This window comes from Eremothecium cymbalariae, chromosome 1 (assembly GCF_000235365.1).
Source record: "Eremothecium cymbalariae DBVPG#7215 chromosome 1, complete sequence".
Lineage (NCBI taxonomy): Eukaryota > Fungi > Ascomycota > Saccharomycetes > Saccharomycetales > Saccharomycetaceae > Eremothecium > Eremothecium cymbalariae.
In genome coordinates this window covers 717,170-737,169 of record NC_016449.1, presented here as the reverse complement: position 1 = coordinate 737,169, position 20,000 = coordinate 717,170, and the positions used below count along the sequence as shown (strand labels likewise).

The 20,000-nt window shown below is 42.1% G+C and overlaps 10 protein-coding genes and 1 non-coding gene across 11 annotated transcripts, besides 1 other annotated feature; 8 read left to right on the top strand and 3 right to left on the bottom strand.

Moving 5' to 3' along the window:
• Positions 1–184: 184 nt before the first annotated feature.
• EAF5 (Eaf5p) lies at positions 185–913 on the top strand (the record flags this gene model as incomplete). The annotated part of the gene is made up of 1 exon (XM_003644359.1): positions 185–913. One exon carries the CDS (start codon positions 185–187, stop codon positions 911–913), a length of 729 nt encoding a protein of 242 aa, XP_003644407.1.
• A 1,441-nt stretch (positions 914–2,354) lies between these two features.
• On the top strand, positions 2,355–3,278 carry GTT3 (Gtt3p; the record flags this gene model as incomplete). Its single annotated transcript, XM_003644358.1, has 1 exon — positions 2,355–3,278. The coding sequence occupies one exon, from the start codon at positions 2,355–2,357 to the stop codon at positions 3,276–3,278; it is 924 nt and encodes a 307-aa protein (XP_003644406.1).
• Positions 3,279–3,729: 451 nt separating this feature from the next.
• Ecym_1355 (uncharacterized protein) lies at positions 3,730–6,423 on the bottom strand (the record flags this gene model as incomplete). The annotated part of the gene is made up of 1 exon (XM_003644357.1): positions 3,730–6,423. The coding sequence occupies one exon, from the start codon at positions 6,421–6,423 to the stop codon at positions 3,730–3,732; it is 2,694 nt and encodes an 897-aa protein (XP_003644405.1).
• Positions 6,424–7,311: 888 nt separating this feature from the next.
• Positions 7,312–9,042, top strand: EDC3 (Edc3p; the record flags this gene model as incomplete). Its single annotated transcript, XM_003644356.1, has 1 exon — positions 7,312–9,042. One exon carries the CDS (start codon positions 7,312–7,314, stop codon positions 9,040–9,042), a length of 1,731 nt encoding a protein of 576 aa, XP_003644404.1.
• A 665-nt stretch (positions 9,043–9,707) lies between these two features.
• VAC8 (protein anchor VAC8) lies at positions 9,708–11,414 on the top strand (the record flags this gene model as incomplete). Its single annotated transcript, XM_003644355.1, has 1 exon — positions 9,708–11,414. The coding sequence occupies one exon, from the start codon at positions 9,708–9,710 to the stop codon at positions 11,412–11,414; it is 1,707 nt and encodes a 568-aa protein (XP_003644403.1).
• Positions 11,415–11,899: 485 nt separating this feature from the next.
• Ecym_1352 lies at positions 11,900–11,971 on the bottom strand. Its single transcript has one exon. It is a non-coding gene; the product is annotated as a tRNA-Gln (tRNA).
• Positions 11,972–12,120: 149 nt separating this feature from the next.
• Positions 12,121–12,405: a sequence feature (soloLTR fragment).
• Positions 12,406–13,535: 1,130 nt separating this feature from the next.
• On the top strand, positions 13,536–14,576 carry MAK32 (Mak32p; the record flags this gene model as incomplete). The annotated part of the gene is made up of 1 exon (XM_003644354.1): positions 13,536–14,576. The coding sequence occupies one exon, from the start codon at positions 13,536–13,538 to the stop codon at positions 14,574–14,576; it is 1,041 nt and encodes a 346-aa protein (XP_003644402.1).
• A 640-nt stretch (positions 14,577–15,216) lies between these two features.
• MAK31 (Mak31p) lies at positions 15,217–15,504 on the bottom strand (the record flags this gene model as incomplete). Its single annotated transcript, XM_003644353.1, has 1 exon — positions 15,217–15,504. One exon carries the CDS (start codon positions 15,502–15,504, stop codon positions 15,217–15,219), a length of 288 nt encoding a protein of 95 aa, XP_003644401.1.
• A 103-nt stretch (positions 15,505–15,607) lies between these two features.
• HTL1 (Htl1p) lies at positions 15,608–15,916 on the top strand (the record flags this gene model as incomplete). The annotated part of the gene is made up of 1 exon (XM_003644352.1): positions 15,608–15,916. One exon carries the CDS (start codon positions 15,608–15,610, stop codon positions 15,914–15,916), a length of 309 nt encoding a protein of 102 aa, XP_003644400.1.
• Positions 15,917–16,293: 377 nt separating this feature from the next.
• UBC8 (E2 ubiquitin-conjugating protein UBC8) lies at positions 16,294–17,033 on the top strand (the record flags this gene model as incomplete). The annotated part of the gene is made up of 2 exons (XM_003644351.1): positions 16,294–16,298; positions 16,403–17,033. 2 exons carry the CDS (start codon positions 16,294–16,296, stop codon positions 17,031–17,033), a joined length of 636 nt encoding a protein of 211 aa, XP_003644399.1.
• A 628-nt stretch (positions 17,034–17,661) lies between these two features.
• GLC3 (1,4-alpha-glucan branching enzyme) lies at positions 17,662–19,782 on the top strand (the record flags this gene model as incomplete). Its single annotated transcript, XM_003644350.1, has 1 exon — positions 17,662–19,782. One exon carries the CDS (start codon positions 17,662–17,664, stop codon positions 19,780–19,782), a length of 2,121 nt encoding a protein of 706 aa, XP_003644398.1.
• Positions 19,783–20,000: the final 218 nt, after the last annotated feature.

The following is a 20,000-nucleotide window of genomic DNA, read 5'->3' as shown; positions in this document are numbered from 1 at the left end:
TTCTTGTTTTAATAACCAGTTACACATATATATTTGGAGAGGGTGAAGAGTTGGACATGCGTAAACCCCAAACGCCTCCCATAATTTGGAAAATATGATTTCGTGAGAACAAAGCTGTCTCCGCAAACTAACAAGTTTATCAATCTCTAATCAAAAAAAGGTGATGCCATTATAACCACTACAAATGACAGGAACGTTGATTGCAAACGAATCTCCGCCGTCGCATAAGTCCTCTGGAAAGGTAAACATGAATATCAACAAAGTTCTCATTCTTGAGACTCTATACGAGCTGTTGCTCAATGCTCAAACCAACCGCGTATCTTTAGTGCGGCTCCAAACCGACGTAAATGACCATCCTATGACAAAACAATTCACAAAACAATGGCAAACGCTCAAGATCAATGATATTTTGGACGTTATCAAAGTTTTATTCCCCAAACAGACCTCCTTGTCAGATGGTCAGATAGTGTTTTACAACCTTCAGATTGTAGAAATCCGAGATACTCTACTGGAAGTCGTGAGAGAATGCCAAGAGACTCTGATAAAAGATGTGAAAATGCTCGAACAGCAGTATCATAACATTAAGAATCACGACGATATGAAATTACGCCGCGAACGCATCATGGGCATGTATCGAGACACAATACTTGCTAAATTACAAAGCTTCCAGTACTTTCACAAGCTTTATGGGAAACTGGAGCCTAGCCCTGTGGTGCACAACCTCATGGATTTGGAAAAGATAAAGAGCACTTCAATAGAAAATCTCTCCCATTTGCAATTAACCCTGCAAAAATGTGTCACAGACAGCGTCATGATTGCAAAAGTTGGCAGCAAAAGGCATCAAGAAGTGATGTTATCACAAGGCGAACTTGACGATACCGTTAAGTTTGTTCGTTACGCCATGGATAATTGACATCCATCTACATCTCTCCCTCTCTCTATTCACTTGCAATCCCCCCAGAAATTGAAAAAAGAACAAATTATCAAATATATTGATTGATTCGGGTATAATATTAGATAGACATGATGAATAAAAACTGCACAACTGAATGATGAACAACTTTAAGGCTTTACTACTGCCAAGAAGACTTAAAACTAAGAAACTATAAGGCCTCAACGCATGCAAAACTACGGGAAACATACAATAAAAAAAGATTCCCAAGACCAAATAAACTTGGTGATGATTTCCATCCACTTGAAAAGTTCACTGCTGAAAGTAACTTAAAAATAACCGCAAAACACGCCCAATTACTTCCCAAGATGCTACACAACGCATAAAATATGCATAGAACACAAACGAAACATCACTGTATGCCACACCTCACACCACCAGCACCCAGCCTGTCTACTATCTGTCTTCGAACCAAAAAAAGGTATTCACTGTATTAAACTACAAGCACCCTCCTTAGCCGACCATAAAAACATCCCACAAACGACCGCCACGCATAACAAACCATAGATTATTTTTCGCATCTTTTGCTAAACCGCTACTCTCAGAACTTCTGCGACGCCTTCCGTCTAGCCTTAATACGTCTGTAAACCGTCGTCGACACAACTGCGACGACAATCAGACCGACCAGAACGAATACAACAATAACACCAGATGATAGCATATTTATGATTCACGTTAATTGGGAAAGGGACTACTATAATTAATCCAAAAAAAATAAGCAGCAAATGAATAGACCGATAGAGAGGAAATGATCCAATTATGAGCAAAGTGCAGGAATTCACGGCCTAAAAAGAACAAAAGTCACTGAACAGCCAAACTCAAATGTACCTTATATTTATATAGAAATAGTCACCATTTTTTTGTCATTTCCTATATTAACGGATAGGAGAGGCAGCTACAGGGAAGGTGTCAGAGCTAAAAAGTGCCGGCGAAGGTCATGTGACCGGTGCAGTGTAACCCGCAACGGGAATGTGATGGGGTAAGGTAGGGTAACTCACAGGAAAACAGCAAAAAAGGAGAGATCAAAACTGAATCAAACTTAGAAAGAAATTGACGAAGAATAGAGCAGTTGTAGGCCGGGTAACGGTTTAGGCACGGCGTGCGGGTATATTCCTAAAAGGGGAAGTAGTAAACAATCACACAAAACAGCTTGTATATCAGTGAGAGCGATGAGGTGGTAGTGGACGGTAAGACTAATAAAGGAGGAGGGAGCAACAGAGCAGGAACAGATCACTAAAGTGGGTTGCTTAGCCGATACAAAACAGGGGAGTGTTGTAATATTTAAGCTGGGAGCTACACAGCACTATACACAAAGAATATAGCGAGAGAAACAAAAAGGCGCACGTAAAGACTTGAAGATCGCACGCACGCACGCTTAAGACACGAAGTAACAAGACTTATAATGTCCGGAAGCCTACAAAATCTAAAGAAGTTTGAACTAGTTCTGCTAGCAGAGAAATTGAAGCTTAAGTTTTCAGCCAAGCTGAACAAGCCTGCCTTAGTGGAGCTAATTGAGAAGCATTTGAAGGGATTAAAGAAACCGCTCAATTATCTGGAGTATCCAGAGTTGGGTGAGTATTACGAGGGTACAGAGAAGGAATCACAGAAGAAGGACTCATCATCATCATCATCATCATCATCATCACCATCATCATCATCGTCATCTTCATTGTCAAAGGATGGGGGTAAGAAGGAGGACGGTGGAGGGCTTTTCCCCACGCAGTGGTTTTCAAAGCTCCACTTTGCTAATATACGCCCTGGCAATTCGCAGTTTTCTTTTAAGTTTCATGAATTTCTATCAGATGTTCAAGGAAACGTTGCAGAAGCGAATGAGGCCATCCAGGATATGCTTTCTACGATCCCCGCGATTGATGCTATTTTCTTTGCTGTGGAGGTATACTTTTACATTATTAAACCATTCTTTTTCTTTGATCTTAAGGATAGACCTCACTACTTCTCAACTACTCTTTCACGGAGCCAGTTTGCTTCGTTGGTGTTATTCTGGGTCACCGTTTCTTTTGCTTTGCCAGCGTTGATTGGGTACTACATCAACTTTATTAGGTATGACTTGCCATCAGTTGAGATTGATCCTCTCATTTTCCATGTGGCCAAGTCTTTGATAGCCATTGTAATTGGTTATCATTGGAAGCCAAGTTTTATAAATGAGGCAACCTATGTTGTGAAGGATACTTTTGGAGCTGCTAAGTTTTCTGAAATATTCAAGCACGGGTTATCCTTTGCCCATCTGCAATGGGTTATAAACTTACAGCAGTGGCCCTTGATATTTGGCGTGACTGGTGTCATCCTGTGCTTGTATGTTCTATGAACAGAGATCTGCTTTTAACTAGGAAGGAGGCTAAAAGAACTAATTGAACTTAGGAATTAATAATTCAGGATTTTTGCCGATACTCCCTCCTTTCTCTCCTTCCTATTTCCTCTGTATCATCTCTCTTTATTGCGCTTGTTTTCTCTAAATTTTTTTGTTCAACTCTGTTTCCAATTTTGTACAGTCTTGATTTAAAATCTCTGCTACTAATAATACTTCAAACGAGTGATATCACAATAAGAACACCCTCCCCCAATTGACCTAAAGTAATAGTATATTCTTCTTTTTCTTCTTCTGATCCCTGTTCCTCCTTTTCATATATCATCAATCTGAATCAAACTCTTGAAGCACGCGTGAGACGTTATTATTAGTAGCCTGTGTATGTAACAATAAGTTATTAATAAACTATGTGTATGTTATTCGAACACAACTAATATACTAAATAATAATTCTAATGTTTTGGCATGCATGTATGCATGTGCATTTTAGCATCGTCTGCAGCATCGGTAAACACCAATTTATTATCGCCTAATAACTTTTCGTACCAGTGAAAAAATCCTCCAGGCTTCAAAATGCCGATGCCAATGCGACTGGATGTGCTAGGGGGACTGGTAGTGATCGGAGGGCTGGCAGGTTTAGGAATAATAGTAGAACAACGGACACGATTCCCACGACCGGTACGACCCACGTAACCAGGTCGAGCAGGTTGACCAGGTCGAACAAGTCGGCTAGGACGACCGGGACGAACAGGACGTGCAGTTTTAGCAGGACGTACAGGCTTAGCAGGACGTGTAGATTTAGCAGGACGTGCAGGTTTAGCAGGACGTGCAGGTTTAGCAGGACGTGTGGGTTGAGAAGGACAAATAGGATCAATAGGGTCTCCAGGGTCCACAGGATACGTAGGGTCAATAGGGTCCATAGGGTCCACCGGATACATAGGGTCCATAGGGTCGACAGGATACATAGGGTCCATAGGATCCACAGGATACATAGGGTCCATAGGGTCCATAGGATCCACAGGATACATAGGGTCCATGGGGTCCACAGGGTCCATAGGATCAATAGAATCAATGGGATCAATGGGGTTAATCGGTTCAATAATACGTACGGGACGTGAGGCACGTGTAGGACGTACAGGAGGCCTTGTAACACCAACTTTCACAAGGGTTGTAGGCTTGTATGTAGGAGCCCGTGATAATGTGCTGGAAAGTCTAAACCTTGATAAACGCCTACTAATCTCTTCAGGCCCTAGGACTTCGCCAACAGTTTCGGTATCTATATCTTTATCATCAAATCCTAACTCTTTGCCTTCACTACCTTCGTATTGATGTTTTGTAACACCATGTAGGCTGTTCCATAATTCGTTATAAGTACACCCAGGGAAGCTCGATGCGCTGAATTCATTTTCCTCCGCCCAATCTTCTGGTAATGCCAATTGTTGCCATTCGGTTCTTGTCATTTTACTGAAGGGCCAAGGCCAGATTGCATCTGTGATACCTGGATCTTTCAATCCAATAAGATCGCAAACTAATTGGAATACTTCTGTATTGTCAAATGGTTTAATAAACTGTGTACCTCCTTCTACACCAAACTTTGGACCAACACCAAAAAATACAGCTCTCATTGCTGCTTCTGAATTATTATAACCGTATCTACCAAATGTATCACCACGCTGCACGCCATTCTTAAAAGTTACAACCTTGCCTAAGTGTGCCAATATCCACAACGGAGCAAGTCTGTGGTTGTAATGACCTTGTAATTCATACTCCTCAGGAATGTCTTCTCGTAAGTAAACATCAAATGGTAAGTCGACAAATTTCTCCTTCAACAATAAATAAGCATGTTCCAAATCCTCAGGCTCTGGGTTATCATCGTGCAACGACAGGGCAATATTCACGGACCCATCTAAGCGACTGAATAGGTTCAATTCATCGCTCGTCAATATATCCTCCCAAAAATGAACATCTTGTGATTCGTTTAACTCGGCCATTCCATGATCACTGACTATAACCACATTAGCAAAATCAGTCAAGTTCCTGTTATGTAACTCTTCAAAGAATAGCGCCACATGGTCATCAAGCCTCTGCAAAATCTTGTGGAACTCGATATTATCCCAAGCATCACCATTATCATAAGTGAAATTCCCTACCTCAGGAATGTAGGTCATTATGAGACCAGGTCTGTCTCCAAACGGCTTATCCAAAAGCTCCAAAATCCTTGAGAACCTATCTTCAATTGTAGTATCTGATGCATATTCATATGAGTAATATGGAATTCTCTTCTGATCCTCGGTATGTTTTGCACTCAACTGTGCTTCTGACCCTACTAAAAAATCGACTGCAGATTTAAAGTCCTCAGCAGCCAATTCTCTCTGTGCAACATACCAAATAGGATCAGAGTTCTCCCAAAATATTTCATTCGATTCCGCACTCTGCGCACCACCAACAAATTCTAAGTGCAGTTTCGAATCCCAAAAGTGATTAGAAACAACGCCATGCTGGCCGGGGCGTTTTCCAGTAGCTAAAGTCCAATGATTTGGGTAAGTCTCCGAAGGAAAGCTAGGACGCATATATGGTGCAATCATTACCCCCTTCTCGTTGTGAGTGCCCATAAATAAAGAATGGAGAAACGGTGTCGACATTTTATTCACATAAACCGGACTGAATCCAGAAAAAGAAAACATAAAAGTTAATGTGTTGAACTCATCTGTTCCATTATTGTAAACAGGTAATTCAGAGGAGTCCTCTGCCAGAGCAAACAGGAATGGAACTCCCCGAAGGGCTTGATGAACAACCCTGATCAACAAAAATGCTAAAATCAATTGTACAATAAAATTTCTTGCCGTTATGAACCAGAGATCACCAAAAAATTTAACTTCATTACGTTTGGTTGGGGAAACCAGAAAGCACTGGTTCAATTTCTCCTCATCATAATTGTTTACTACGCTTTCCCACAACACGCGATCGTCTTTATCAGCCCTGCTTACCAGAGTTGTCCACTTCATCCAGCTCCTTCTAATGTGCCTTGCCATCCCCCAATTCCACAGAGATATCTCAGAGACGTTACATCCATATAAGCCCAACTCGGCGATGGTTCCATCGTGTCTCTCAGAACGTCTGAGAGCACGTTCCGCATTGTCATTCATAGATGATCAGTATCTTGTCACTATTTGCTCTCTTCGACTAACGTCTCATTTCTCTAATCATGCGTAATTGTGGAATCCCCGTCTCAATCTCTTCATTTTATATAAACTTTGTTCTTGCGGTTATGTGTGCCTCGTGCACAACGTCGTCTGCGACTGAGACCCACCCCTATATAACACACCATAGCCCATTGCAGATCTAACCTCATGATACCATAACCCAAAAATGCAGCGATCCCGATCTTTGTCCATAATAAAAAAACACCGTTCATGACACCTTTAACACAGTGACACCTACTCTGGGAAAGACCTCACAAAGGGAGCACAGCTTACCCTTTAGTTAACCTAACATATTCTCAACAGCAACACCCGGCTCAGAAAAACATCCTTCCTGGCCCCAACCCTGCCCCAGCGCCTCAGATCAATCAAACCATTTCAAACCTCGGAATACTTATGAGTGAGCATATCAAACCCATCGCAAATAGCACTGTCTTAGCTCTATCACGGCTATGCACCCGCCTGTAAGCACAAGTCCTTGAACCCCTCAGATCCTTCAGCGATACCTCTTTTTTCTCTTAATAAACGATATTATTAAAACATCCTAAACCCCTTCAATGGAATATCCAATAAAACCAGCGATACTTCGTGTTCAATCCCCTGTTATCGATAACTTTTGTATGATCGGGGATCTAACTTTTGGCTTAAATTTCTCTTCCAATTTTTTTCATTTCACACCTTTTAATCGATGACATTTTGACTCATGAAAAATTTGTATCCCAACAAGACAAGTTGGCATCCAGTATGCATGAAAGCTTTTATTGAAAGAAAGCCATATCGAAGGTAGTTAAAATATTAGATATTTCAGATATTCGGATATTCTGGAATGGAATAATGTCACAATTCCAAGGGTTTAAAGTTCAAGTTGAATTGAAAGATGGTAAGTTGATCACAGGATCTATTTCAAAATGCAATTCAAAATCGTTAACTTTACAAGAGGTTGTGTTTTCAGATGGAGGAATATCGCAGTTGTTTAAGGTTAAGTCTACGCGGTTAAAGAATCTGAAGGTGATTGGAGTCCCGAAGGGAGGCAAGAAGTGGATATCTAGCAGCAATACCGGGAATAGCAGCAACGGCAGCCACAACAACAACAACAACAACAACGGCAGAATTGAAAATGCCAGTAGAGTTCAGAATAATGGAGCGATACACGGAAGTAACGGCAGTACCAGCAATACCTGTGGTACGACTGATATTTCTGATAATAATGGTAGTGTAAGCAGAAGTGCCAAAGTAAGCAGCAGCAACAATAGTGTCAAGAAAGATGGTAATTGGGAACATGATGATGACCTTGAAAAGCTGAAGAGTGAGGAGTTTGATTTCCAGGGTAACCTGAGGATGTTCAATAAAGAAGATGTGTTTGCGAAATTGAAGCAACAGGACACTGTCAACCCTAACGAACGGCTGGTGTCTCATAACAAGCAGAAGAAGACTAAGCTGAACTTTGAAAATGATGAAATGGTGATCACCAACGCCAAAGATGACGATTGGGAAGAAAGACCTGGCGTTTCTGCTACTAAGAATAGGACAACCACACCTAGTGTTACTGCCGATGCCGGGAGCAGTGGTCCTAGTACAGAATATCTACCAATAACCAAGTCTATTAATATTACCCATTTGTTGCAGCAGAGCAACAAAAGCAGTGCGTCTGAAGAAGAAGTACTTTCAAAACTACAAAAAGTGCTATCGCCTTCATCCAGATCACCTTCACTAAGCAAGACACCGGGCTTCCGTACACTGAAGACAAATATATCTGTGCCATTGGCTAACCCTGTGCAGCTGCTTGAGATGGAGAGGCTTGCGTCGGACACTTTTGCCTTCCCTCCAGCGTTATCCATAGAACACAGTGCCGTCCATCTCTCCAAGTTCATTAAGCAGAAGTTAGGGGGCAGGGCCCGTCTGTATAATGCCAACAATAATGCCCAACCACTAATGGTAATACTAGCAAGTGACAACCGCTCCGGCGCCCGCGCCCTTGCTGTCGGTCGCTGTCTCTCCCAGCATGGCCATATCAGAGTTATAGCGGTGCTCACCACAGAAATGATGGCCCATGGTCCCGTCTCCGACAATTCAGTACGTTCCCAACTCGAAATGTTCACCAAATTCGGTGGGAAAATCGTGGATACCGTGTCAGGCCTAAAGTCTATGTTGGAAAAACTCAACTCCCCCGTGGAAATTGTCCTTGACGCAATGCAGGGCTTCGACTGCAACCTCTCAGATCTGGTCGACACCTACGAATCAGACGATGAGTCCTCCGAATTGGCCCGCATCAAAAACCTTATCACCTGGTGCAACGAGCAGACCTGCGCGGTCTGGTCCCTCGACATCCCCAGTGGCATTGACGCAGGCTCAGCCATCCCAAACTTCGACACCTACATCCGCCCAACCACCATCATCAGCACCGCCTGGCCATTGACCTCCCTCAACCTACTGGACTGTCACGAACTCTATTTATGTGACATCGGCATCCCGCAGCAGTGCTATGCGATGAGAAATTCCCTGCGCAAATTCTCCGCAGTAGAAGACATCTTCGTCACAGAAGGCGTGGTCCAGCTCACCAGATAGCCTCCCAATCCTACCGCCCACCACACCAATCCACTCCCAAGATCAATAAGTAGCACCTAACTCCCCCAATAACCACTCCCAACAACACCAACAGCGCGCTGCCTCCTCCTGTTCCCCCATTATATATGTGTAACTAATGCTAATCTTGTCCACATCCATACGTCTCTAGTGACACACCCCTTACTTCGTCCGACTCCGTTTGCCTGCACCAGATGGCCATCCAAGTAGCCCCACAACTCCTCCGATATAGCATGATCCGCTACACTATACCCAAATGTCCACAACGCCCGCTGCACCTCAGAATCTTGCCTTCATTTGCTCCCCTCTCCTTCTCCTGGCTGCAGTTTTCAGAGCTTAAAACAACCGCAACCAGCTCTCATTGCCTGACTCGCTTTCTCACCTAAAAGAAACTTCTTCCAAGAAAAAATCTGCGAATTCCTACATAAACATACAAAGATATATACCCAGGACAAACAGATAGCATAGGATTAATAGTTTGCAAGAGGTTTGATTGATATTCGATAGAGGCCAGTGGAGTCTATATAGTGAACGTATTCAAACAAGGAACAGAGAGACGGGGTTATAGCGAGAGTTAGTACCACTAGAAAAGACAACTACTACTAGTACTGTTATTACTACTATTTATTATTTGAGTATTTTACTAAATGGGAGCGTGTTGCAGTTGTCTGAAAGAGTCCAATGACGACGCTGTTGTTCTACCTATAGCAGATAATGAGAGGGAGGCGGTGACGTCCCTTTTGGGTTATTTAGAGGACAAGGACAATTATGATTTTTACGCTGGGGGACCTTTGAAGGCGTTGACGACGTTGGTTTACAGTGATAATCTGAATTTGCAGCGGAGTGCTGCGTTGGCGTTTGCTGAGATCACGGAGAAGTATGTTAGGCCGGTGGATAGAGAGGTTTTGGAGCCTATTTTGATATTATTGCAGAGCAACGACCCACAAATCCAGATAGCAGCTTGTGCGGCGTTGGGGAATTTGGCAGTGAATAATGAAAATAAGATTCTGATTGTGGAGATGGGGGGGTTGGAGCCGTTGATAGAACAGATGAAAAGTAACAATGTAGAAGTACAATGCAATGCGGTGGGTTGTATTACGAATTTGGCGACGCAGGACGACAACAAGGCGAAGATTGCACATTCTGGTGCGTTGGTACCTTTAACTAAGTTGGCTAAGTCGAAGAATATTCGAGTGCAGAGAAATGCAACGGGGGCATTGTTGAATATGACACATTCAGGAGAGAATAGGAAGGAGTTGGTGGACGCTGGTGCGGTGCCAGTGCTAGTTTCTCTCTTATCATCATCAGATGCGGATGTGCAGTATTACTGTACCACGGCGTTGTCGAACATTGCAGTAGATGAGTCTAATAGACGCAAGTTATCGCAGACGGAACCCCGGTTGGTGTCTAAGCTAGTGGTATTGACGGATTCGCCATCTGCTCGTGTTAAATGTCAGGCCACTCTTGCGCTTCGGAACTTAGCTTCTGATACGGGTTATCAGTTGGAAATTGTCAGGGCAGGTGGTTTAGGTCATTTGGTAAAATTAATTCAGTGTAGTTCTATGCCCTTGGTCCTTGCGAGTGTTGCGTGCATAAGAAATATATCCATTCATCCTTTGAACGAGGGATTGATTGTTGATGCAGGCTTCCTAAAACCCCTGGTGAAGCTACTTGACTATACAGATAATGAAGAGATTCAGTGCCATGCCGTTTCAACATTGAGAAATTTAGCCGCATCTTCAGAAAAAAATCGACAGGAATTTTTCGAAAGTGGTGCAGTTGAAAAGTGTAAACAATTGGCTCTCATATCTCCTATTTGTGTCCAGAGTGAAATTTCTGCATGCTTTGCTATTCTTGCCTTGGCTGACAATTCAAAACTAGAACTACTTGATGCCAACATCCTAGAAGCGTTGATTCCCATGACCTTCTCCTCAAATCAAGAGGTTGCAGGCAACGCAGCTGCCGCCCTAGCTAACCTTTGTTCGCGGATTAATAATTATGAAAAAATCATTGAGTCATGGAATGAACCAAACAGGGGTGTATGTGGGTTTTTGATCAGATTTTTGAAAAGTGAGTATCCTACTTTTGAGCACATTGCATTGTGGACTATTTTACAGTTATTGGAATCCCATCATGATACCATGCTTGAGATGATAAAGTACGATAAAGAGATAGTAAAGAGCATCAAGAGATTGTCCGATATCAATTACGATAATGCCCAAAAGGCCTCCTCTTCGCATTCACAATCACAGCAGCTCAACGGCGGAAGTATTGCATCCGGGTCGGAACAATATGAACACGCAAGTTTGGAACTATATAACATCACACAACAAATAATGCAATTCTTGAATTAACGGATGCACGCCCTTCTCTTGCTTCAACATTTCACCATTTCAGTTGTCCACCTTTCATGTAGTTTATTCGCACATTGATGGAATAACCGGAACTTTCTAAGAGCTATTGGGTCTGTCTAATGACAAAAAGAATGCCAAATAAAAAGTGGATTCAATTCTACCACCGTTAAGAAAGAAAATGCGTCTCTGAGAAAAAAAATGTAACATACACTACTGACTGACTATTGAAAACGATCGCGTTAATACAGTACTTATTATTATAACCAAATTGTTGTTATCGCCAAATATCCAATCACCTCTCGTAAACCACATCCTGCGACCTATATAAACGGCTGTAGCTACCAATTGCTGCACAGTCTACTTGCGCCCTAGCAGAGAGCTTTATGTATTATTTAGAAATAACAGTGCTTATTTGGGTTCTCTTTAGTAGCACTAAATGCATTACCCGCTCCTCGCCATTTGGCTTTTGAGCTTTGCTCAAAAAGAGGTCCTACCCGGATTCGAACCGGGGTTGTTCGGATCAAAACCGAAAGTGATAACCACTACACTATAGAACCATACAAGTAATGCTTTCGACGTGAACTGTTGTTAGTACTTAAAGCACCATATTGATTGTGTGTCTGTCGTAAAATCAAAAGAGCATCCCGATAGTTATGATAGTCAGGCTAAGGAGCATGTTGATAGTCACGATAACAAGACAAAGAAGCAGCGAATCAGAGTTGTTAGAAGTGTCAAGATAACCACTGAGCTGTTATCGGCTAGGAATCTGCATAGCAAGTAAGCAAGAGAGCTTAAGTAGGACAACAGAAACTATATAAGAAGACCCAAACTAGCTAGATTAGATTAGATGCTAGGTCCAGCTAGATCCCCAGAGGGTAGTTGAGCCAGATTAGAGACTATATAAACAGTAACTGATCATCAACCTAAGTATTAGCTGGCACGTGACGAGAAGTTCAAGCTAGCACGTGACCCCAACTAGTGGCCCTCGACAGTGTCGTAAAATCAAAAGAGCATCTCGATAGTCACTATACCCAGGCCAAGAAACAGCGAATCAGAGCTGTCAGAAGACTATGAGATAAACTCAGAAGTTTGTCTGCTAAATAATATGTTACATGTTTTTGGACCTACATTGCAATGTAAGTCGCCGTATGCATTGCTAACTTTTTAAAATCTCAAAGTGTTTCATGTTCACGAACTAATTTTGACACTACCTTTGTGTGGAATCATTGGCATACGGATTGGTAATGATTATCATCTATATATAAATACCTAAGGAAGGAAGGTCAACACCCAACCTTGAAACAACCCAACATACTGCTAAAAAAGTTTGCTTACAGTAAATAAAAAGGGCAAATGTTATATTTCAAGAAAATTCTGGTCAGATCTCTGATGAAACAGCTTTACAACTCCAAAACGGCTGTGTAAGAATATATATGATTTAATTCCAATTTGTCCTCCAATACTACTAACTCCTTCGATGGTTTAAATTAGGAACAGTTCAGTACAATTTCTCTTAAAGAGTATCATAACCACTTTAGTACTTTGGTTGGTTCTGGAACATCTTTTTATTAATTTTTTTGTCTGGGCGACAGAAGTAACGTTTCTGAAGTCTGTGACACAAGGTCAACAGGATAATTCTTCACCAAAGATAATCATAAATGAATACCATTATCTATTTGTCACTTTTGTGTAAAATATTTGTAAGCTTTTATAGTCTTATGGTTTGTTCAACAGCGTAAAAGTCTCTTTGAAGCATTTACCATACGTATCGTCCATTAATGAATCAGACATATCTTCGTTAAGCTAGGTCACGTGTAGTCTTGGTTTATCCCATAACATAAAGAAGTATAAAGGCAGGCTCAGACAAGGACAATTACAAGATTCAACCTAGGATATTCCAACAAGTACATATGGCTGTAATTTGTCTTTCTAGAGGTTCGATTATGTATTTCTTTTGATTTTTTGTTGTGTGTCCTATAAAACAGCAGTAGCTGTTTGTCCGAAGGTAGTGTAAACGTAACTGTTACGGCAAACAAAATGGATTAAATTTGAACGTCCTAGCATCAGCAAAGCATTCTGTGAAACTTAATAATAGCTGTTCTCAGCAGGATATAAGTAGATATGGCTATCCTAATGACAAATGGAATGTTTATCATTGATGAGATCCATTACGGTGGCAAGATCTACAAGAACCTGATTGGCGGTGGATCACATACTATAGCTGGCGCATGCATCTGTTCAGATTCCCCTGAGATATCCAAAGGCATAAAATGGATTGTCGATCGAGGCAGCGATTTTCCAGATAAAATAACTAAGGAATTGCAGCAGTGGGGAGCGGATATTCATTTTAGAGACGATTCCAGGAGACTTACAACAAGAGGGGAAAATATCTATTGTGATAATGAACTTCGTGGTTTCAGGTACTTGACTGAGAAAAGAAGTATAGATGTCAAAGATCTAGTTACCGAATTTGGTGAAGATGAAGTGAAGAACGTTGCTGCATTCCACCTGATTTGTTCCACTGAGAGGGCTGTAGAAATAATGGGACAACTTAAACAGCTACCTTTGATGAGATCACCAGTATTCCTATGGGAGCCTCTTCCTGATATCTGCAACGAAGTCCACCTTAAGAAACTGATTGAAATAATGCATAGAGAGGAAAATATTATCCTGTCTCCTAATGCTAAAGAAGCAGCTGGCTTTCTTGGATATAATGAGCCATTGGATCTTGCAGGATGCAAAACACTGATTAAGAAATTTGATACGCTACTGAAAAACGAAAATGCCATGATATTACGATGTGGGAAGCACGGATCATTATCCTTGTCTCCAAAGAATGATAACAAACAGTTACGGTCGATCCTTCATTTCCCTGCATACCACACAAAAACCCCTAATAAAGTATTGGACCCCACTGGTGGAGGCAATAGCTACTTAGGCGGTTTCGCACTAGGTTATGTTCTAAGCAAAGGCGACTTATGCATTGCTCAGATATTAGGGAACGTTGCTGCAGGTTGTATTGTTGAGACTGTCGGTGTCCCTAAGATGGTTTGCAAAAGATGGAACGGTCTATCATTCAGGGATAGGTTACACCACTACCTTACGACCTATAAACTACAGTATACGACGCAAAATATTCTGGCTGCTATACAGTATAGTTAGCTACCCCTAGTTGCCTAGGAAAGATATGCAAATATGTATATGGATCTACCCTAAAAGGGAGGCTTCCAACCTACACAAATTGGTCGACGAAAATGAGCACGTCGGGGACTTGCCTAACCCAGTGATCTTTGATTGCCCCCTCCCATTACGTGACAGCTCAATTATACCTGGTCCGACTTTGCTTTTTCCCTAACCAACGTTTCCACATAAAGGGAAACGATAATCATACGTATTTAACGGGAAAAGCGGCCATTTAATTTTAAACTTCCCAATAAAAAGCCCAGTGAAGTGGTAATTTTACGTCATTGTCTACTGAACCAGACTTCTACTGCGCAAAACAAAACATTTTATCCTTATAATGTTATCGATTCATGGCATTCCTACACCAGATTATGGTACATATTGCAGCCTCAAAATAAAAGTAGTTCGCTGTGCATTGTCTCGCGATCAATACGAAATGTGGCCTTCGACCAGCACCAAGGGGCCCAATTAAAATACTGCTTCACTACATGATCCCAGACTCCCGCCACTATGCCTTATTTTAAAAGGGATTTGGCGGTCTGGTGCAAATCATGATTGACCAACCCCGATGTCCACCCCCCCCCCAGCGGTATTCTTAAACCTATTTGCTCCACATTCCCTATGTGTCCTTTACCATCTTGCCTTTAATAGAAATCCTCTCGTCTCGAATCTTGTTAAACTGACTTGAATCCATCTTCACACTCACGACCGACTTCGAAGGAACACTAACAAGCCCTAATTCCCGTACCATCTCCTCATTATGTTCCACCACTTTGTCCAGCAAGTAATTTGCATGGCAATCAACCGCCACAAGCACACCTTTTAACACTCTACGGGGCCCCAAACAGATCCTTAAAGTAGCCCCTACAAAATCCTCCAGCACTAAACCCCCTGAAGCCTCAGACATAATGTTAAATACTCTTAAATATATCCTCCCGTTGCTCCTTCTGCATGCAGATCATTGACGTTAACTTTTTTTTAATGTTTTTTCACCAACCACTTTTTGGAACATGTTGGTTACGAAACAAGCCACATACAACACAACAACAACAAGCAGCCATAATTCTCTCGAATATATCCCATCCAGAGCTCGCAGCACCTATTCATCAATGACCCATCCCGAACCAAAGATAAACCTCAAGACCATAACTGCACATCAAGTGCTGTCGCACAGAGAACGCATGTGCGAATTATTCCAACTCTTGGATGACCATAAAAGACACGACTTGGTCGTAGGGACTAACGAACGCCGTGAAAAGAAGTTGGAAGCATTCAAGAAGAGACGTGATGAATTGCGTACCGAGTTACAGACGAAATAGGATATCAGGCTGTCTCCATCTCCGTTCTTGCGCATGGGTTGTAATAAAAGTGTGTGCGCACACGGAAATTGGGAGGAGTTTTGAGTAGGAAGTGTGTAATTAACCAATGTACTATAATTTCAAACGGTAATATAGGCTTATTTTAGTTGCCTAAGCACTTATATACCAGCACTAGCAAGGCTGTATGTCTGTCCTCGGTCGAGGTGCTCATGTGGTAATGCATCCTATAAGAAGGAGCGCAAACTGTGAAAGGATAGCAGCAACGCCGTTCCGGGAATAGAAGGAAGCAGGTTTACCAAGTTTACATCCCATTACAAACGAGAGGGTATAACAGGGAGCATAGCATAGAATTGGTACATTGATACTAGTGTGGAGTAATGAGGTATGTAGGAAGCTGGGGAGAAAGTAGTACAAGACGTAAAGGTAGCCCGCCGGGTTGCAGAAATGACTAACTATAATTACACACATATGTGTGATATGTAACAGCAATTCGAAAAGAAGAATAGAAACAGACGTTATGAAGTTGTTGATGTCGGACCATGAAGTGGAATTGGTAGATGACAATATGCAAGAATTCCATGTTAAATTTCTTGGGCCCAGAGGGACGCCGTATGAGAGAGGGGTTTGGAGGTTGCATGTTGAATTACCGGACAACTACCCTTACAAGTCGCCCAGTATTGGATTTGTGAATAAGATATTCCATCCCAATATTGATGCGGCTTCTGGGTCCATATGTCTAGACGTCATTAACTCTACGTGGTCGCCGTTATACGATTTAATCAATATTGTTGAATGGATGATTCCTGGATTGTTAAAAGAACCCAATGGGTCAGACCCGTTAAACAACGAAGCCGCCACCTTACAGTTGAAAAACCCCAAGATGTATGAAGAGAAAATCCAAGAGTATATTGACAAGTATGCCACCTCTGAGAAATACGACCAGCAGTTTGGGTCCTCTGGCGGCATCCCCGATGACGACTACGAAGATGAATATGGAGATGACGAGAACGCCACTGATGGCGTCGAGTATGCTGAAGAAGAGGACGAACTGAGCGAAATAGAGTTTGATTACGAAGAAGAGGATGTTGAAATTAGTGATTCAGATCTATTGGACTAGTGCATAGATAACTTTGTCACACTCTCATTATATTATATATGTGACTTGAAACTGGGGTTACACAAAGCCATTCTAGCTTGACTACAGATTTACCGATAGGTCGGTTTACATAGAGGTTATATATAAATGAACCGGAACAGAAGGAAGATATAAAACGGCAAATAGCCCTCAGCTAGTCGTCATCTGTCCGGTTTTTTGTTGGTTTAATTCGCATGTGGGGCTCCTTTCATCATTTTACACCTTCTTCACACCCGGAAACGTTCTCCAAGGGCTCCTGCTGTATCCATTGGCCATTGGCCATTGCGCTCACGCAACCTAGCAAGCCTGACAGCCATCTCTGGATGGTAGCATATCTCTGAAGATATATTGGTATATCACCATCTACTGCAGTTACCTGCAAATAACCATTGGTAACAAGGGCTGCCTACCGGGAAGAAGTAGAACGGAGATTTTTCTCCCAACGATAAATTCACACACCAAGGTAGGATATAAGGAGTCATATATAAAGATACGCCTTTAGTTATAACTGATAATCATCTTTTCGATACTAAAAGGGGCCAACTGGAGCGTTTAGGTTTTATTAGTGCCGTCGAAGTAAGTAAAGAGTGCTAGTAGAAGTGAAATTAAAATGTCGAATGTACCTGATAACGTCAAGGGAGTTGTGGAGCTGGATCCATGGTTAAGACCGTATGCAGATGTGTTATCAGCTAGACGTTACTTGGCAGATAAGTGGAGCTATGATATCAGGCATCCTTTATCTGGAAAAGAGTTGAGTTTGGGTGAGTTTGCGCGGGCGTCGTACAAGACGTATGGGTTGCATGCTAATGCGGTGACTAAAGAGATAACCTATAGGGAGTGGGCTCCTAACGCCAAGAGGGCATTCTTAGTAGGTGATTTCAATGATTGGGATGAGTCTAAGAATGAGTTGACTGAGGTGAACGAGTTTGGAATTTTTTCTGGCGTGATTCCTCCTACTTCGCAAAAGGAATTTGGGATTCCCCATGACTCAAGGGTGAAAGTAGTATTTGAATTGCAAGATGGTAGTCGTATCTATCGTTTACCTGCTTGGATAACGAGGGCTACTCAACCGGATAAGGTTACTGCGAAGAACTGGGGGCCATCGTATGAGGCACGTTTCTGGAATCCTGAAACCCCGTACAAGTTTATCAATGAGCGGCCGCATGTTAATCCTGACTCCGATTCATTAAGAATTTATGAGGCGCATGTTGGCATTTCTTCACCGGAACCAAAAGTCGGATCTTACAAAGAGTTTATGACTGATGTATTGCCTCGTATCAAGGATCTTGGATATGACGCTATTCAGTTGATGGCGATAATGGAGCATGCCTATTATGCGTCTTTTGGATACCAAGTGACCAACTTCTTTGCGGTTTCATCTAGATATGGGACACCTGAGGAGTTGAAGGAGCTCATTGACACGGCTCATGGGATGGGGATTCTTGTGCTTTTGGATGTTGTACACTCACATGCATCTAAAAATGTAACTGATGGGTTGAATATGTTTGATGGCAGCGATCATCAATATTTCCATTCATTGAGCTCTGGTCGTGGGGAACACCCATCATGGGATTCCAGGTTGTTTGATTACGGGAACTTCGAAGTTCGAAGGTTTTTGTTGGCTAATTTGGCGTACTATATTGATGTTTATCAGTTTGATGGCTTCAGGTTTGACGGTGTTACCTCCATGTTGTACCATCACCACGGTTGTGGCGCTGGTGGTGCGTTTAGCGGCAATTACGATGAATACTTGTCTGCTGAAAAATCCTCTGTGGACCACGAGGCGCTGGCCTATTTGATGTTAGCTAATGACTTAGTGCATGAATTGTTACCCAATACCGGGGTTACTATAGCAGAAGATGTCTCAGGTTATCCAACTTTGGGTTTACCACGGTCCATTGGGGGTGGTGGTTTTGACTACAGGTTGGCAATGGCCTTGCCAGATATGTGGATCAAACTGTTGAAGGAGAAGAAGGACGAGGACTGGGAGATGGGCAGTATAGTTTATACGTTGACTAACAGGCGTCATAGGGAGAAGGTTGTGGCCTATGCTGAGTCACATGACCAAGCGCTTGTTGGAGATAAGACCTTAGCGTTCTGGTTGATGGATGCTGCGATGTATACAGATATGACCGTTCTCAAACAGGCGCCCCCTGTAGTTGATCGTGGCATTGCATTGCATAAGCTGATCCGATTAATAACTCATTCATTGGGTGGTGAAGCTTACTTGAACTTTGAAGGAAATGAATTTGGCCATCCAGAATGGCTTGACTTTCCCAATGTGAACAACGGTGATAGTTACCACTATGCCCGGAGACAATTCAACTTAGTGGATGACAAATTACTTCGTTACAGACAATTGTATGCTTTTGATAAGGGTATGCAAGAAGTTGAGCGCAAATATAAATGGTTGAACACTGCGCAAGCTTATGTGTCTCTAAAGCATGAAGTGGATAAAGTGATTGCTTTTGAGCGCAATGGGCTGTTGTTCATATTTAATTTCCATCCTACTCAATCGTTCTCAGATTACCGTGTTGGTGTTGATCAACCTGGTAAGTATAGGATCGTTTTGAACTCGGACAGGGAGGAATTTGGTGGTTACAACAGAATTGACGAAGCCACTTCTGAATTCCATACCACCAACCTCGAGTGGAATAATAGGAAAAACTTTATTCAGGTATACATTCCGTCTAGAGTGGCCCTGGTTTTGGCTCTTGAGGGAAATCGTTAATATTTCTAGCGATTATCCAACACCAAACCCTTTTCTCAAGTCAATATTCGACGCCAAGCCATTGTGATCGTTCTCCCGCTTCCTAAAATTGGACAAGTTAACTTTTTGGATTATGCTCTCATCTATTTGTCTATAGATATAGATATAAAATAATTATGAACCAATCTAGTTTTTTAAACTCTATTTAGCCATGGTTTGTGCTGCTTTCAAGGCTTGTG